The 14866-nt window shown below is 49.1% G+C and overlaps 2 protein-coding genes and 1 long non-coding RNA gene across 3 annotated transcripts in view; 2 read left to right on the top strand and 1 right to left on the bottom strand.

The window, feature by feature from the left end:
* The first annotated feature begins 1268 nt into the window (after positions 1-1268).
* Positions 1269-11401, top strand: SET (SET nuclear proto-oncogene). The gene is made up of 8 exons (XM_062011921.1): positions 1269-1670; positions 3069-3126; positions 4133-4275; positions 4944-5047; positions 5223-5336; positions 6661-6831; positions 6932-7078; positions 7981-11401. Exons 1-8 carry the CDS (start codon positions 1598-1600, stop codon positions 8002-8004), a joined length of 834 nt encoding a protein of 277 aa, XP_061867905.1. The 5' UTR covers positions 1269-1597; the 3' UTR covers positions 8005-11401.
* LOC133627306 (uncharacterized) lies at positions 3377-14186 on the bottom strand. The gene is made up of 2 exons (XR_009820073.1): positions 13859-14186; positions 3377-6519 (listed from the first exon to the last, which is right to left on the bottom strand). It is a non-coding gene; the product is annotated as an uncharacterized LOC133627306 (long non-coding RNA).
* Positions 14011-14866, top strand: part of PKN3 (protein kinase N3) — a 19601-nt gene continuing 18745 nt past the window's right edge. Inside the window, exon 1 of the mRNA XM_062011919.1 lies at positions 14011-14239. Coding sequence (XP_061867903.1) covers positions 14219-14239 — 21 coding nt within the window. The 5' untranslated portion in view covers positions 14011-14218. The remainder of the gene's footprint in view (positions 14240-14866) is intronic.

Genomic DNA, 14866 nt, shown 5'->3' with positions numbered 1-14866 from the left:
GCTGTTTGCAGGGGGAGGCACAACGTGGACATATGGCAGCAGTTGTGGGTGGCAGCGGAAGCCAGGACATAGGTGGTGGGACGTGACAGCTGGGAATACAAAAGAAAAAGCAACTGGGATTTGGAAGCAACAGGTGGGAGCAGGAATCTGTAAACTAGTTGAGACCTTTGAGGAGGCAGGAACTAATCCAGGCCTTGTTGAGTAAGTCCATTGGAAGGACAAGAAGGAAACAAGCAGGGAGAACAGCAATATTGTGTGACTGGAAAGCAAAAGCAAACACAAAAGGTGGGTGTCGACTTCATCAAAGCTGTTATTTGCTTTCAGCCTGATGTGGATCATATTTATCTGTGAACGCTATGCCACATATTCTGCTGGAAAAGATTGTCTTGGCTGTTACTTTAAGATGAGAACAGAGCTGTAGCTGTGAAGCTGCAATGAGCTCTTCCATGACAGGTGGACAGGAAAGGCACAAAAAGGGTTATTTAAAGTCGGCTTGCGCTTGGTGCAGTGGCAGGTGTGCTGGCAGACGCCCGGGCTCAGTGACCTTCTACAGTTGTGCTCCCACATTAACCGTGTGCGCTCGATGTGACTGACGGGCCCCGTGCGCCCTCACAACGCCCGCAGCACTGCTCTGGGTCGTGTTCCAGCTGAGGGAGGCAGCGCAGGGAGCCGCGTGTCCCCAGCTCATGGCAGGGTGGGCACGCGGCGTCACCTCACGCAGCCTCTGCGGACACCGGAGCTGGCGCCGAGGGTGGGCCCGGGGCAGCGGGGCACAGCCGCCGATTTGGGGACTATGCGGCGACCGGGGATGCCGAACGCCAGTCTCCGTCCCTCTTCCGCGGGGGCGCGTGCGGGGAGCGGCGGCGCGAGCCTCGAGCGCGGCAGCCGCGGGGCCACGTGCGCCCGCCCCCCGCTCCCGCGCACACCTGCGCGCGCCGCCGCCCCGCTCCCCCCCCCCCGCCCGCGTCCTTCTCCCGCCTCCCGCGCCGTCCTCTGTGTCTCCGCTGCCGCCCCGCCCACCGCTCGCTCCGAGCCCGCAAGGCGCGGCCAATGGGCGCCCGGCGTGGGGCGGGCGGCGGGGGCGGGGCCGGCGGCCGGGCGCTGTGCGGCTGCGCGCGGGCCGCCCGCGGCGAGGGGGGCGGAGTCCGCGCCTGCGCACGGCGGCGCTCGCGGCGCGTCTCGCGGGGGGGAGCGCAGCGCGCCTGCGCCTTGCGCCGCCCGCCGCCCAGCGCCCCGGAGGGGGGCCCGGCGCGCCTGCGCCCTGCGGCCGCCGTCCCCCCCGTGCCCCGGAGGGGGGGGTGCTGCGCGTGCGCGCCGCGCTGCCCGCCCCTCGCCAGCAGCAGCAGGAGGAGGCGGCGGTGGTGGTGATTCTGGCTGTGGAGAGCGTGAGGCAGTGCGAGCGCCGCTGCCGCCCCCCTGTTATCCGGGAGCCCCAGGTCCGGGCGGAGGAGGCCGGAGCGCCCCGGCGGCGGAGGGAGCCAGAGCGGCGGTGGCAGCAGCAGCGGCAGGAGGAGTCTCTGCCCGGCCCCCCCCCCCCCCCTCCGCTCAGTCCCGTTACAGCCCCCCTCCCTCCGCGCTCCGCTCCGCAGCCACCAACATGTCGGCGCCGGCGGCCAAAGTCAGTAAGAAGGAGCTGAACTCCAACCACGATGGGGCCGACGAGACCTCAGGTGAGGCCGCGCCGGGGGCGGGAACGGAATGGCGGCAGCCGCCGCGGCCTCCGCCTCGCACCGCGCCGCACCGACCGCCATTTTCCCCAGCCACACGGGCCGCGGCCGGGCCGGAGGCGGGAAGAGCGCGGGGTCGGCCGGGCGGATGTGCAGGCCCCAGCGGCAGCAGGAGGAGGCCATGTTAGCGCCCTTTTGTCTCCGCTCCCCGGCCCGGCCTCCTTCCCCACGGGCGCAGGCGGGGCCGGGCGGGGGGCGCTGCGGCCTTGGCGGAGCAGCGGGACCCCCCCTCCCCCGCCCCCCCCCTCCTTCCCCTCCCGGAGCAGCATCCGCGGAGCCTCATTGTGCTCCGCCGCCGCCATGATGCTTCGCCGCCTCCTGGTCTCGGCATCGCCGCGGCCGCGTGGTGCTGCCCCCGCCGCGCGGGGATGGAGCGGCGCCGGCTGCGCTGCCGGGGCCTGCTCGCCCGGCGAGCCACGCGGTGCTCGGGCGACGCGGCCGCGGAGCCGCCCCGCGCCGTCCCCGTGTGCGATCGCGGCGGCTCCGGCATTTTTTAAAGGTCGCCGCGCCGTGGGTTTCGTCCCGGCCGCCGCCGCGGGAACGGCGCGGCGCGCTCTCTCCTTCCTCCTTCCCTCCCAGCTGCTGTCGCGCCCCGCGGTGCCGCGCCCGCTGCGAGCTCCGCTCACACACGTGCTTTCCGTCGCCGGCCGCCTGTCCGCCGTGGGGAGCGGGGCAGCGCCCGCCCGGGCGGCTGGGGAGGGAGCGGGGAGAGCTGTCCCCTGTCGCGGCGTGAGCCATGCGGGAAACTTAACGGGGGAGGAGTGAGCGCGCTGCACCGCTCCCGCGGCTTCCCGCGGCCGTCCATTCATCTCCCGGCGCGGTAGGTAAACAGTCCTCCTGCGACCGGGACCTTTGCCGAGGGGAAGTTCCCGTTAGACGGGACCGGCGGTATTTTTTGCTCATAACCGTCCTTCCAACCGTTCTTTTCGGCTTTTAGAAGGTGGCGTGTGCCCAGTTCTGCTGTTTGTCGGTATTTCTATCCTCTCTCAATTCTTTACCATTCCTTCAAATCTCAGCAAAACCAGCTCGCAGCTTTTTAATGAAATTGTTACTGATCTGTCATGACCGACTTTCCATTTAAATTGATCTGTAACACTACGTAGGGGAACGTGAACTGTGATTTCTAGGGGTAAACTCACACCAATTGTCGTTTCCTCAAACTTTTCTGCACTTGAGCTCTAGTACCACCCTGAAAGTATCCGAAGCTTTGAGCCCTAGTAACACCTAAGACATTTAACAGAAATACCTGCATACATCTAAAATAGATGAAGGTTCTGAGCAAAAACCCCAGGTGCTGTGTGAGAATGAAGGGATGTTGATGCATTTTCATTTGTTTTTCAGAAAAAGAGCAACAGGAAGCAATTGAACACATTGATGAAGTACAGAATGAAATAGACAGGTAAATGAACTTTTTAAATGTTCTAGCAGAAACAGACATGTAACTTTAAATAAGAGGAAATATTTAGTAAAGCAAGCCCTTTGTAACAGTTCTTGCTCTCTTTAAACTCTGCCAAGACAGACTTGTGTTCTGACTTGCTTAGGTGAAGTATTTGCGTGTGATAAAATATTTGAAGTAGCATTCTGGTGTCTTGTTTGATTGTGTATAAATAAAAAGGCAGATCTTGAGGTTAAAACTTCAATTCTGATAGTTTTGCTGATACAGATTTATTTTGGATTGGTTGTGTGTGGTGGTTTGCAAAAGTGTTCTCACATTTTTAAGCAGAACCAAAAACTTGTTGAAAAGTTGGCTGGTAGTGTACTTTAAACAATTATCTATTAATGGGCTTGTAGAATAATAGATAGAAAGTGTCACTGAAGGATTAGTTTCATCCTGTGGCAGAACCCTCTGGGTTCTGTGTTGGTATTTGCCTGGGTCCCATCTCCATGCAGGCTGCCCTGCAGACTGCAGGTGACTATTGAGGCTCTGGCTGTGGGAGGCTGTTGGGAGTATCAGGATTCTGCCTTTTCACAAAACCAATTAAATGTGGTCAGATTTTAATTGTGCGGGGTGCAAAAGTGCTTTGCTGTAAGCTACAGCTTGCCTGAAAGGTACAAAGAGCAGGTGGCAAGTGTTGTATGTTCTCTATCTTTGGGTCTTTTGCAAACAGAATGTTCAAAAGGTAAAATGCTGATTGGCTTTGCATAAATAAGAGTCCCCCCCTTGTGTAATGCTGACATACAACGTGGTAAGAATGTTTCATTCAGATCAGTGAGGTTGCTTCTAGTGCTGTGGTTTTTAATAGTGGTTGCAGTTATGGGCCTTGTTTTAGCATGCTTCAGACAGCCCAGTTATTGAACACAGCAGATGAGTCTCAGCAAACTTGTTCCGTCTTTAGATAACTACTGGTGATGTGTCTTGAAATTTCAGTTCTCTCGTGTGGTTAACGTGGCTCTTCCCATTTCAGACTGAATGAACAAGCCAGTGAGGAAATTTTGAAAGTAGAACAGAAATACAACAAACTCCGCCAACCATTCTTCCAGAAGAGGTCAGAATTGATCGCCAAAATCCCCAATTTCTGGGTAACAACATTTGTCAACCACCCACAAGGTATATTTCTAACAGGCTGCATCTTGGTTTTCTGTACATTCAGTGCTTACTTGCTTGCTGTGTGTCTTGCAGGCCTGAGGGTTGTCTGGAGTTGTTGCTGGGTGTATGTTTAAACAGAAGCGTGCTTCATATGCAAACACTTCCTTTTTCTCCTAGAGTGTTTTATAAGCTTTTTATTCCTTGCACTTGTTGACCAAAGGAACATTTTGCTCACTAAAATCCCAAGTTAGCTTTCTTTCCTCATTTTAAACAAGTTCCCCCCTAGTTTTAGTCAACCAGGCCCTTCAAAGAAAAAAAAATGGGATTCTGGTTTAGGGTTTTTATTTAATTGGCGGTAAGCTCATTAGGACTCCTGACAATAGACTTTGAGAGGACAAAACAAGTGTGTAGAATGCTTAGATTGGACAAACTGCATGTGTGAGAGAGGAGGGTAGATGTACGCAGGCAGCTTTTGCTGCTTTTCAGCGTCAAGCTACAACAGCAAATGTAATGTTTTCACCCAAATGCTATTGGGCTGTTGGCTGGGAACTCAAAAATGGGCCACAAGAAGCTCTCTTGGGCAGATGTGCTGCTTCTCAAATGTTACTTGTTACACATTTTCTGTGTTTCACCTGCATGGTAGGCATTCCATAGCTCTTTTAACATGGGATTCCTAATTCTGTCTTTAGTATCTGCACTGCTGGGAGAAGAAGATGAGGAAGCACTGCATTATTTGACCAGAGTTGAAGTGACAGAATTTGAAGATATCAAATCAGGTTACAGAATAGATTTTGTAAGTACTTTACATTCATTCTTTTGTGATTTCTCTGAGGTTCTTTAAATGTCATTTGCTTATTGGGTTGTCACTTGTAACTGAATCCCTTCAGTTATCCATTTAGTACCAGGGTTAACTTGGCCCATGCCTTTACATTCACGTGGGTTCTAACTCTTTGCTTTCAATCCTGCAGTATTTTGATGAGAATCCATACTTTGAAAATAAAGTTCTCTCCAAAGAGTTTCACCTCAATGAAAGTGGAGACCCATCCTCAAAATCAACTGAGATTAAATGGAAATCTGGGAAGGTATGTCTCTCTGCACCTGGCAGAGATGATTGTTGCTCCTTGTGGTGCTGTCACTTTAATGATGTTCCTTTCATTGCATTTTCTTGTATATTTTGGAAAACCTCAGTGAATTTTCTTGTTCAGATGAGCACCACCATGAAAATGGTGAAAATACAAGTATGACCAGTTCATTAACTATCTGTCTTTGATGTGGATCTAGATTCTGATTTGTTGTTTTCTTGAGATAATTATTAAATGAGGAATTCAGAGGACAGCAGGGTGTTGGGGGACAGGTAGGGGGCATGATGATTATTTATTTTCCTCTTTGTTTTCTCAACTTCCTTTCCAGACACTGCATCTTCATAGAAGTTGCAGCCGGGCAATAACATGAGTGTGTCTTTCACCCAGAGAGCATACAAATGATGTTTGCTGTAGTTAGTTTCTGTAAAAGTTGGGAGCACTTTCATGTTATCCTGAAGAGTTTGAAATGAGTATTAAAAAGAAGAACTGAGGGTTACAGTTGAGTTGCTGCTTGTTTTGTCACTCTTAGAGGAAAAAATCTTAATCTGTTTTTCACTGAGAACTAGAACTTTTCCTCTTGTACAAGAAGTTACAGCCCAGTACAAAGTAGCTGAACATTCTTTACAACTTCCACAAAAGCAACATGAATTCTGATATCTCCTCCATTAAACCTATAAACGATGTGATGTTTATCAAGGAAACAAATACTAGAAATTTGGAGTCACCATGTGATCACAGAAAGAAATGGTTTAGATCGCAGACAGTAATTTTGGTTTTAGACTTGGCAAAAAAAAAGATTGTTGCAAAGTTGTAAACTTCTGGAGTCAGGTGGCAGATACAGGACTTGTGTTCTTGTGACTGGAGGTCTTAGTGGTTTGTGTGGGGTTTTTTCACTTACTACAAAGAATGGCCTGAAGGCTTTAAACCAGTAAAACTTAGGATAAAGAATCTAGACTGTCCTTTATCCTCAAGTTAAAGAGAGAGCTTAGAGTTGTGGAGACTGAATGTTTCTTCAATTGTGTGTAGGGACAATTAACAGCTACTCAGAGTAGCATTTAGCCATTAGGAAATCTTTTAAGTTCATCAAAGAAAGTGGCAGTTCTACTGTGTCCATGTGTTCAAGAGAAATGCAGTGTGTCTTTCTCTGGGAGTTGTGTTCCAAAAGTTTCTTGAAGACTTCTCCCTGAAAGAGAGAGCAGTAAATAATTTCTTGTGGTTGTTTAGAGAAGTGTATTTATAAATTATGCTTGTTAAAACAACAACAACAAAAAGGCCATGGGGAAAAAACCCATTTCTTTAAGAAACTTCCTAACTCTCTTCTCAGGATCTGACAAAACGTTCAAGCCAGACACAGAACAAAGCCAGTAGGAAGAGGCAGCATGAAGAGCCAGAAAGCTTCTTCACCTGGTTCACTGACCACTCTGATGCAGGGGCTGATGAACTAGGAGAAGTCATCAAGGATGACATCTGGCCAAATCCGTTACAGTACTACTTGGTAAGGAGGGGGCTGAGTTGTTGCTCCATACCCATTGTAGCACTGTGCAAGTGAAAGTGTATTCCATCACTGTAGTTAATGTTACGTATGTGTCTTTAAGGTTCCTGATATGGATGATGAGGAAGGGGAGGGAGAGGAGGATGATGATGATGATGAAGAGGAAGAAGGATTGGAGGATATTGATGAAGAAGGAGATGAAGATGAGGGGGAGGAAGATGAAGATGATGATGAGGGAGAGGAAGGAGAGGTGAGTAATCTGGAGGGATCTTGTAAGAATACTGAGCCATTGTTACAGTTATTTTCTGTACAGTCACTGATGAGCTGTTCGGAGGGAGAAGCAGAAATGTTACTGCTGTAACTCTTGGTGATTTCAGTGTAGTATTAACTCTGTGCATGTGACAGTGCTAGTGAGTAGTTGTAGTAAATGTGTAAGGGAAGTGCTCTGGGAGAAACCAGCATAATAATAAAAGTCTTACTTCATTGGTGAACGTTCTAGCAAGGCTTTACTAGCGTGTAGCTTCTGTTGATGCACCCACCTGTCATCCTCCCACCTCTTGGGTTACTTCTTCCTATGACCACCTTAGTTCTGACTCTCTGTTGGGTTCAGGAATTTCCTTTAGTAGCAAGTGTGATTTCAGGGACAGCACTCAGGGTGTCAGTAACAGAGTTCAAAATGTCTTTGTTTCTTGTAATTGAGTGTGGTTTGTCTGAATTTCAGCAGCAAAAAGCTTCTTGTATTGAGACAGGAGAGCTGTTGTGGGCACCAAGTGCTGGGCTCTGTTATGTAGCCTAGAATTTAGCACCCGAAAGTTGAAACATTTTACTTGTCAGAGTTTAAAAGGAAGGGGGAAAAAGATGATTCCTTCACTCTATAAATGTTAAACTTCTGTCAGTGTTTGGAGTAATTCAAAGTCATGATAGTTTTTCAAATTGGGGCATCCAGTTCTTAGCTGATTTCTGGGTAATGGGCACTCACAGCCAGTCCTTAGCGAAGAGGGAAGGAGAGATCAAGGTACAGCATGCCATGAATAATGCTGCAGGGCTGTAGCCCGTTGGGCACTACAACAGTTCTGGTTGTTGCATTTGAAAGTGCGTTGCTATCTGAGGTATAGTCATCGGGGTTTTTAATTGTTGCTTATCTTTCAACAGGAGGATGAAGGAGAAGATGACTAATTGAACACTGATGGATTCCAAACCCCCTTTTTACCTTTTTAATTTTTCTCCAGTCCCTGGGAGCAAGTTGCTGTCTTTTTTTTCTTGTGCTCAGTCGCCTTGTTCTCTTGAGGTCTCTTTTTCTCTCCTCTACACCATGGTTCACAATTTATTTTGGGGGAAATACCTTGAGCAGAATACAGTGGAAAAGAATCTACCAGTTTCTGTTTCAAGTTCATTTTTATCCCTTCCTGTCTCAAAACAAAAAAAAACTGTTTATGGAATCAACACACCATGTTCTGTGGGAAAAAAGAAAACCTTCTGCTCCCTTCACTCTGCTGGAAGCTGAAGAGTGCTAGGCCCCTGTGTAGTAGTGCATAGAATCTAGCTTTTTTCCTTCTTTCTCTGTATATTGGGCTCAGAGATTACACTGTGTCTCTATGTGAATATGGACAGTTAGCATTTACCAACATGTATCTGTCTACTTTCTCTTGTTTAAAAAAAAAGAAAAAAAACCTTAAAAAAAAAAAATCCTGGGGGTTATAGAAGGTGAGCTGGGGTGGGTTTCAGATGTTTGGGTGGGTTGAGTGGGCATTTTGACAACATGGCTTCTTCTCCTTTGGCATGTTTAATTGTGATGTTTAACAAACATCCTTGCAGTTTAAGATGACACTTTTAAAATAAAATCTTCTCCTAATGATGACTTTGAGCCCTGCCACTTGATGGAGAATCAGCAGAACCTGTAGGATCTTATTTGGGATTGACATTCTCTATTGTAATTTTGTTCTTGTTTATTTTTAAATTCTTTTTTTTTTTTGGTTTTTTTTTTTTGTTTCACTGGAAAGGAAAGAAAGATGCTCAGTTTTAAACGTTAAAGTGTACAAGTTGCTTTGTTACAATAAAACTAAATGTGTACACAAAGGGACTGGTTGGTCTTCACTGAAAGAAACAGTTTTAATATCCCGTTTTGAACTTGCTTGTAGTTTCTTGGCATCTTGGGGCACATTTGGTCAGTGTTTCTGTAGTGCAAGGCAGCCTTGTGGTTGCACGGACTTGAGAGCTCATTTAGTTTCCACTATTTCAGTACTTGCAAAAATGTTTCATGTGGTAGTTTCTACTGCACACTCCGTTTCTTGAGTTACCTGACTGTGAGACAGGGCTGGAGGTGCATCTGCCTTATGTGAGGACAGAGGTTTATATTCGTGTTTTGCAAAAAGAAAAATCCCTTGATTCCTCAGATTTTTCTTTTTTCATGGCAGTAACTTGCAGTATTGTATCTCCAGTCAATCAGTTTGCATGGAAACATCATGCAAGCTCAGAATATAAAGGCCAAGGGGTCTTCTTATAGTAGTATATGGGTGGTTTTGTCTTTTCAGTTGATGAAATAAATCAAGTGCAAGCTAATCTGGGGGCTATGAGGAAGAGCAAGATTGTTAGTGAAGCTCGTGTATAAAGAGTTGCTACTTCACTGCTTTCTTTCCTTGGTAGCAGCATGTATATATGCTTTAGATATACTGTACTCATTTCATTTCTAGAGACTGCATTTGAGTAGCTTGTAACCATTTCACATACAGGTTGTTGGTAGTGGTGTTCCACAAAGTGTAATCAAAGTTGTTTTAACATTGCTGTGCTTTTGAAATATTTTTTTAAAATGTTGTATCAGCTGATCTAAAATTCAAACAGCTAGTTCTCTTTGGATGTGTACAAAAGACTGTCTTCTGGGAAGACTTGCTGTTATATTCTCTGATCCCTTTTCCTCACAGAATTTGCTCTAGTCAAATTCAGCTTTTTTTTTTTTGATGCTTAAGAATACCTTTAGCAGAACAAGGTTGAATCTCTATTGGAGATGTGTGGGGGAAGCATTCTGTAAGTGTCTGGTCCAGCTTGGATTCAATCCAGTCATCAGAGACAATGCAACGTCCAGTCTGCACGTGATCAATGCAAAAATAAGGCGACCATTTACTTTATTCCATCGCCACAAAACCTTCTGCCCTGACCCTGCTCACAGAGCAAAGGAAAATGTTAATTAGTAATGGGTTCTGACCATCTAGAGAGAGAAGGAACAAAACCTATCAAGTCTATAAATTTTAGATTCTTTTTCATTTGATTCCTTTCTGTTTTAAGACTGAAAACCGCTTCCTGTTGTGGTAGAGGGTCGATGTGCTATTACTTGCCATGATGCCTCGTTACTTTTTATGTAGTCCTAATTGATTGTAGCTCTTCAAGGAAAAGATTTATTCTTTTTTTTTTCCCAGCCTTTAATGCTGTAGGAAAAATATTGTGCCATTGTTGTTTACACCCCTGTTGGTTACTGAGCAGAAAACCTCTAAAAACTGTTTTGAAAGTAATCAAAGCTTCAGATTCTGTAAAGCCAAATACCATGAACAAGAACTGAGAAGTCTGGATACTGAAATGCTACTTCTTGCACGTTCTTTAGGGTTTTACAGGGTGCCAAAACACTCTTGCTACTGTACTGATAGTACTGAATTTCCTGTGAAGCTTAGGGGTTTACTCCTGGGCAACAGCTAAAGAGTAATCTAACGTGCTAAAAGAATAAACCATATTTGTTAAATGGAATCTTAATTACTTTGTTTTCTAGCAATGGAAATGAGTAGGGATTGACACATTTCTCTGCAATGCTGATAAAATACTACAGATGGCCATCATGTGCTCTGACTGTTCACTTAATGTCTAAGTTGGCTGAATATATGTAATGGGTGTCCATTTTAACTTGATTTAATTTGTATATGCGTATAAAGAGCATTTAAAGGTAGACGTCCACCTTGTACTAGAATTGGGAGATTCACTCTTAACTATCTCTCTGTATCATTAATTGCTCATGGCTGCTTGAGCTCCTCCCATCCAGTTAATCCTGCTGAGTGAAACGGGTCAGGGGTGGAAACTGGACTTTGTGGCCTGAATTTCCAGGGTTAGAATACAGAGATGGCAGCAGCTGAATAAAGGTGAAGTTACTGTGCTGGGGCTGTGTAACTTAAATGACTCAAACGGTGTTTTTATTTCAAGTTTGAAGTTGAATTGCTATAAAATGGAATCTTTTGTCTGTAATATCTAGTGCCAAAGGAAAGCAAATACATCCCTGTGTGTAAATACAGTTAGAAAGGTTTGGGTTTTTTAAAGCTATTATCTGTGTGTTTATTCATACTTGTCAACAGAGTTTTTGTCCCTGTAAACAAGCATTATCTGAATCGATTTCTCCTTCATTTGAATCTGTAAGCTTCTCTTTGTACCCCACTCTAAACCAGGTGCATAACAATAGTACTTTGTTTATTGGAAACTGTTCCTGAATTTTGAAGCCTGCTTTTTCTTTTTCTAAGAGATTTAATCAATGAAATAATTTCTCTGATGTACCTTGGAGATATCCTTCAGTTTGAAGGAATTAAAGTACATTTAACTGTTACTGCATGTTACCATTTCTAAGAGTCTTTTTCAAAAGAAAGTTTTTAGTCCCAAAACCTTACCCCTGAAAGAGGGGGTGCCAGGTGCTTGTGCTTGCTTTGCCTGTGGGTATCAAGTGCCCGTGTGGTAAGAGCAACAGGAGGTCACAAGTGACTCTGGAACAAGACTTCCTCTGGGGAACAGATTTACACTTAATCTCTTGCCCCCACCCCCTCCTGGATTAATAATGGAAACCTCTAAGACTTTTCTCTTGCTCATCACCTTGTCTGAGGGAAGGTGCTTGAGTGGAGAGAGTCCTGTAAGACAGAACTCCTGCTGCCTGCTAAGGCTATTAGCTGAGCTCTGGGCACTCCTAAAGTCCCCAGGCACGGCTGTGCCCAGTGGGGCCAGCTCTCAGGGCTGTGTGCTGCCCCACAGGAGGCAAGCTGGAGCCCTGCTCCTGCTGGGTTCTGCCTGCAGACCCACAAGGGGTGTTCCCTGTTCAGCACAGAGTAAAGAGGAGAGGCAGCTAAGGAGAAAAGTGGAGGGCTCTGGGAAATGAGAGCATCCCTCCCCTGTGCTTGTCTCACAGCTTTTAGTGCTCATATAACTGTGACGAGAGGTGTTCCTGGAGCTGTAATTTGTCTACGAGCCAGGGCTGTAGACATCCCTGCTGGGGTTTAGAGGAGACTGGGGTTGCTGGGTCAACGAACCTCCCCTGAAAGAGCCCCCACAGCTCAATCCCGGGATTACCTTCACCCATCATTTGGAAACCACAGCCTGCGCTCCCTCAGGGCTTCTCCCATGCTCCCTCTTCCCAGCAGTGGTACTAAGACAGGAGCTGGCTCAGGCCATGCAGTGTCCCCAGCCCCTGCAGGAGCTGTGCCCTGCAGGATCCTGGGAGGGCTGGACAGACACATCGTGCTTCCAGCTACAACGTTCACTTTTCTGTGTGACTGCATCCGAGGAGGGGGCAGGAGCTGCTGATCCTACACACTCGCCCCCTCTGTCTGCAGGATTTGCAGGGAACAGCTGAACCATGCCCGTGGGATGGGCTGGGGCCCCAGCTGGGACCATGGGTAGCCAGGAACACCTCTGACCGGGGAGGGGGGGGAGAGGCAGAGGGCTGCAAGGGCAGAGTATGTATTCTCCTTGCCTCTGGGATCACCAGTGCTCAGAGGGACAGCCAGTGACCAGCTCCAGCCTTTCTGCCTGGGGAGAGAGTTCCTTCAGACAGATGTCCCTCAGCTGACTGCTGCAGCTCCCTCGGCTCCCAGAACTGCCCTCAGCCCTCCCCTGGCATCACCTGGATGGCATGAGACCTGAAGGAAAGAGAGAGGGACGCTCCCCAGCCCTGCTCCCACCCAGAGGAGGGACTCTCCTTTGAAACTCAGTCTACACCTACTAGTTCACCTTTCCCTTTTCCAGTTTTTCTCCTGAATGAACGGTGTAATTAAAATAATTCCTTAAACACTAAACTGAGCCTGGACCATGCTACATGTTACAGGTTCCAGAAGGGTTTATATTAATCTAATGCACTTGCTTTATTATCAACAGGAGCATGTTCAAAGGTTTTATAGAAGTTTAAGGCTTCATTAATTCAACTCAGTTAAGGTAGATTTAAGTTTTATATTTTCTGTTGATTTACTAATTACTCAGTTGCAGATCATTTACAAAATGCTTATGCTAGAAAAACTGTTCTAATGGAATAAAAGGCAAACATTGCTGTTCATTAGTCTACTTCTAAATTTGTATGTGGGAATACTATCATCTCCGGATGCCTTCTGACTCAGAGCTGTGCATTGCTCCAGCACTGAAAAACCATATGAGTGCAATAATAACATTATGATGTAACACATGAGAAGGGAGTCTTACAAGCAGTAGGCTTTACCTCCTCAAAGTATCTTTTCCCGTTGTTTTAAATACCAGGCTTAAGACACAATGCATACGGGTTCTGCATGACACGACAGCAGCACAGTAGCACGGTAGTTTTGCACTCAAGATTGCTGAGAGATTGCTGTCAGCCCTGCCAATGCATTTGGGGTTATTTATGGCCCAAATATTCAGCCTAAACCCCAGCTCCTACATGTCGAGAGGCAGTTCTGCAGAGAAAAAGTCAAAAGCCAGCACTGGAGGCAGGCATCGCCCCTGCTGTGGTAACGCCAGGGAAGCATCGCATCTAAAGGAGAGCTGCGGTTTGCTTGTTCCACTACAAACACCAGTAACGAGTCAAACTGCAGAACTAAAACTGGAAACTACCTCACCAAGTCGGCGCAGCAAACCGGGCCCAGCCGCGGGGAGTTTTCCTCCCAGCTCCCAGAGCTGTTGGGAACCCAACGGAGCCCGAGTTAAGGAGATCCGTCCCTTTGGCACGACCCCAGAGTTTCGTTGCCTACAAAGGACGCTGACCCCCTCACGCCCGTCCTTCCCCGGCAGCCCGTGGCGGAGGGCGATGCCTGCGCTGGGAAGCGGGAGGTACCTCGGTCTCCTCAGCGTCCGGCCTGTCGCGCCTCTCTCCTTCCCGCCGCCATCCCGGGCTCGCCGCGGGACTCCGCTGCCAGCTCTCGGCTGCGCATTTCCCCTCAGGGCGGGCGAAGGCAGCGCGACGACCTCCTGACCGGGGCGGGAGCCGCGACTGGGCGAGGGCCCCGCGGGGCAGGGCCGAACGGTGCCGAGCCCTGGCGGCCTGTGGGGAAGGGAGGGTCCCGCTCCCTCAGGGCCGCCCGCCGGCGGCTCGCCCGGGCCCGTACCCGCGAGAGGGCGCTGGCGCCGGGACGCCGCTCCCCGGGAAGGCTGAAGTTTGAAAAAGTGCCGGTTGCTGGCGGTGCCGTACGGAGCAATGGCGGCGGGGACCCCGCAGGTGAGAGCCGCGCCGAGGGCTCGCAGGGGAGCCGGCATGGCGGGCGGGGCGAGCCTCGCCTCAGGCGAGGGGCTTTCCCCTTCTTGGGCGCTCCCCTCCGCCCTCTCGGGCCCCCTAAGGGTAGGGGGGCCGCGCTCCATCCTCCCGCCGGGAGAGCTCGGCTCCCTGCTCCGCCGGAGGGGCCCGGGGAGGGCAGCGGGGCGCTTCCCGCTGTCTCCGCCGCCTCTCGTGGTGGCCGCGCCCCGGGGAGGTGGGAGAGGCTGAGCGAAGCAGGTGGGATCTCTTAAAAATGTCCCTCCTCGCCTTAGGGAAATGGGGTTCGGGCTCAGTTGGTGCCCGCCGAGGAAATCCCCTCACGGCAGCGAGGAGCTGTGGGAGGCGAGGCGGTGCTGGGGCTGGCACACAGGCATCGGGAGGAGGAGAGCCAGCCTCGGTGCTGGGAAAAACAGTAATCTCTGGAATAAGGTCCCCAGAGCGAGCGAGAGGCCGTGCCCTCTTTCCTTGAGGCGTTTCAAACCTTATCTGGGAAAGAAGGGATGGAGAGGCTGGCACAAAGAGAGCTCACTGCCAGCGCTGCCGCCCAGCCGGGCTCGCTGCCTTCCACCCTCACCAGTCCGCTCGGAACTG

This window comes from Colius striatus, chromosome 19 (assembly GCF_028858725.1).
Source record: "Colius striatus isolate bColStr4 chromosome 19, bColStr4.1.hap1, whole genome shotgun sequence".
NCBI lineage: Eukaryota > Metazoa > Chordata > Aves > Coliiformes > Coliidae > Colius > Colius striatus.
This window is presented reverse-complemented; position numbering and strand designations above follow the sequence as displayed.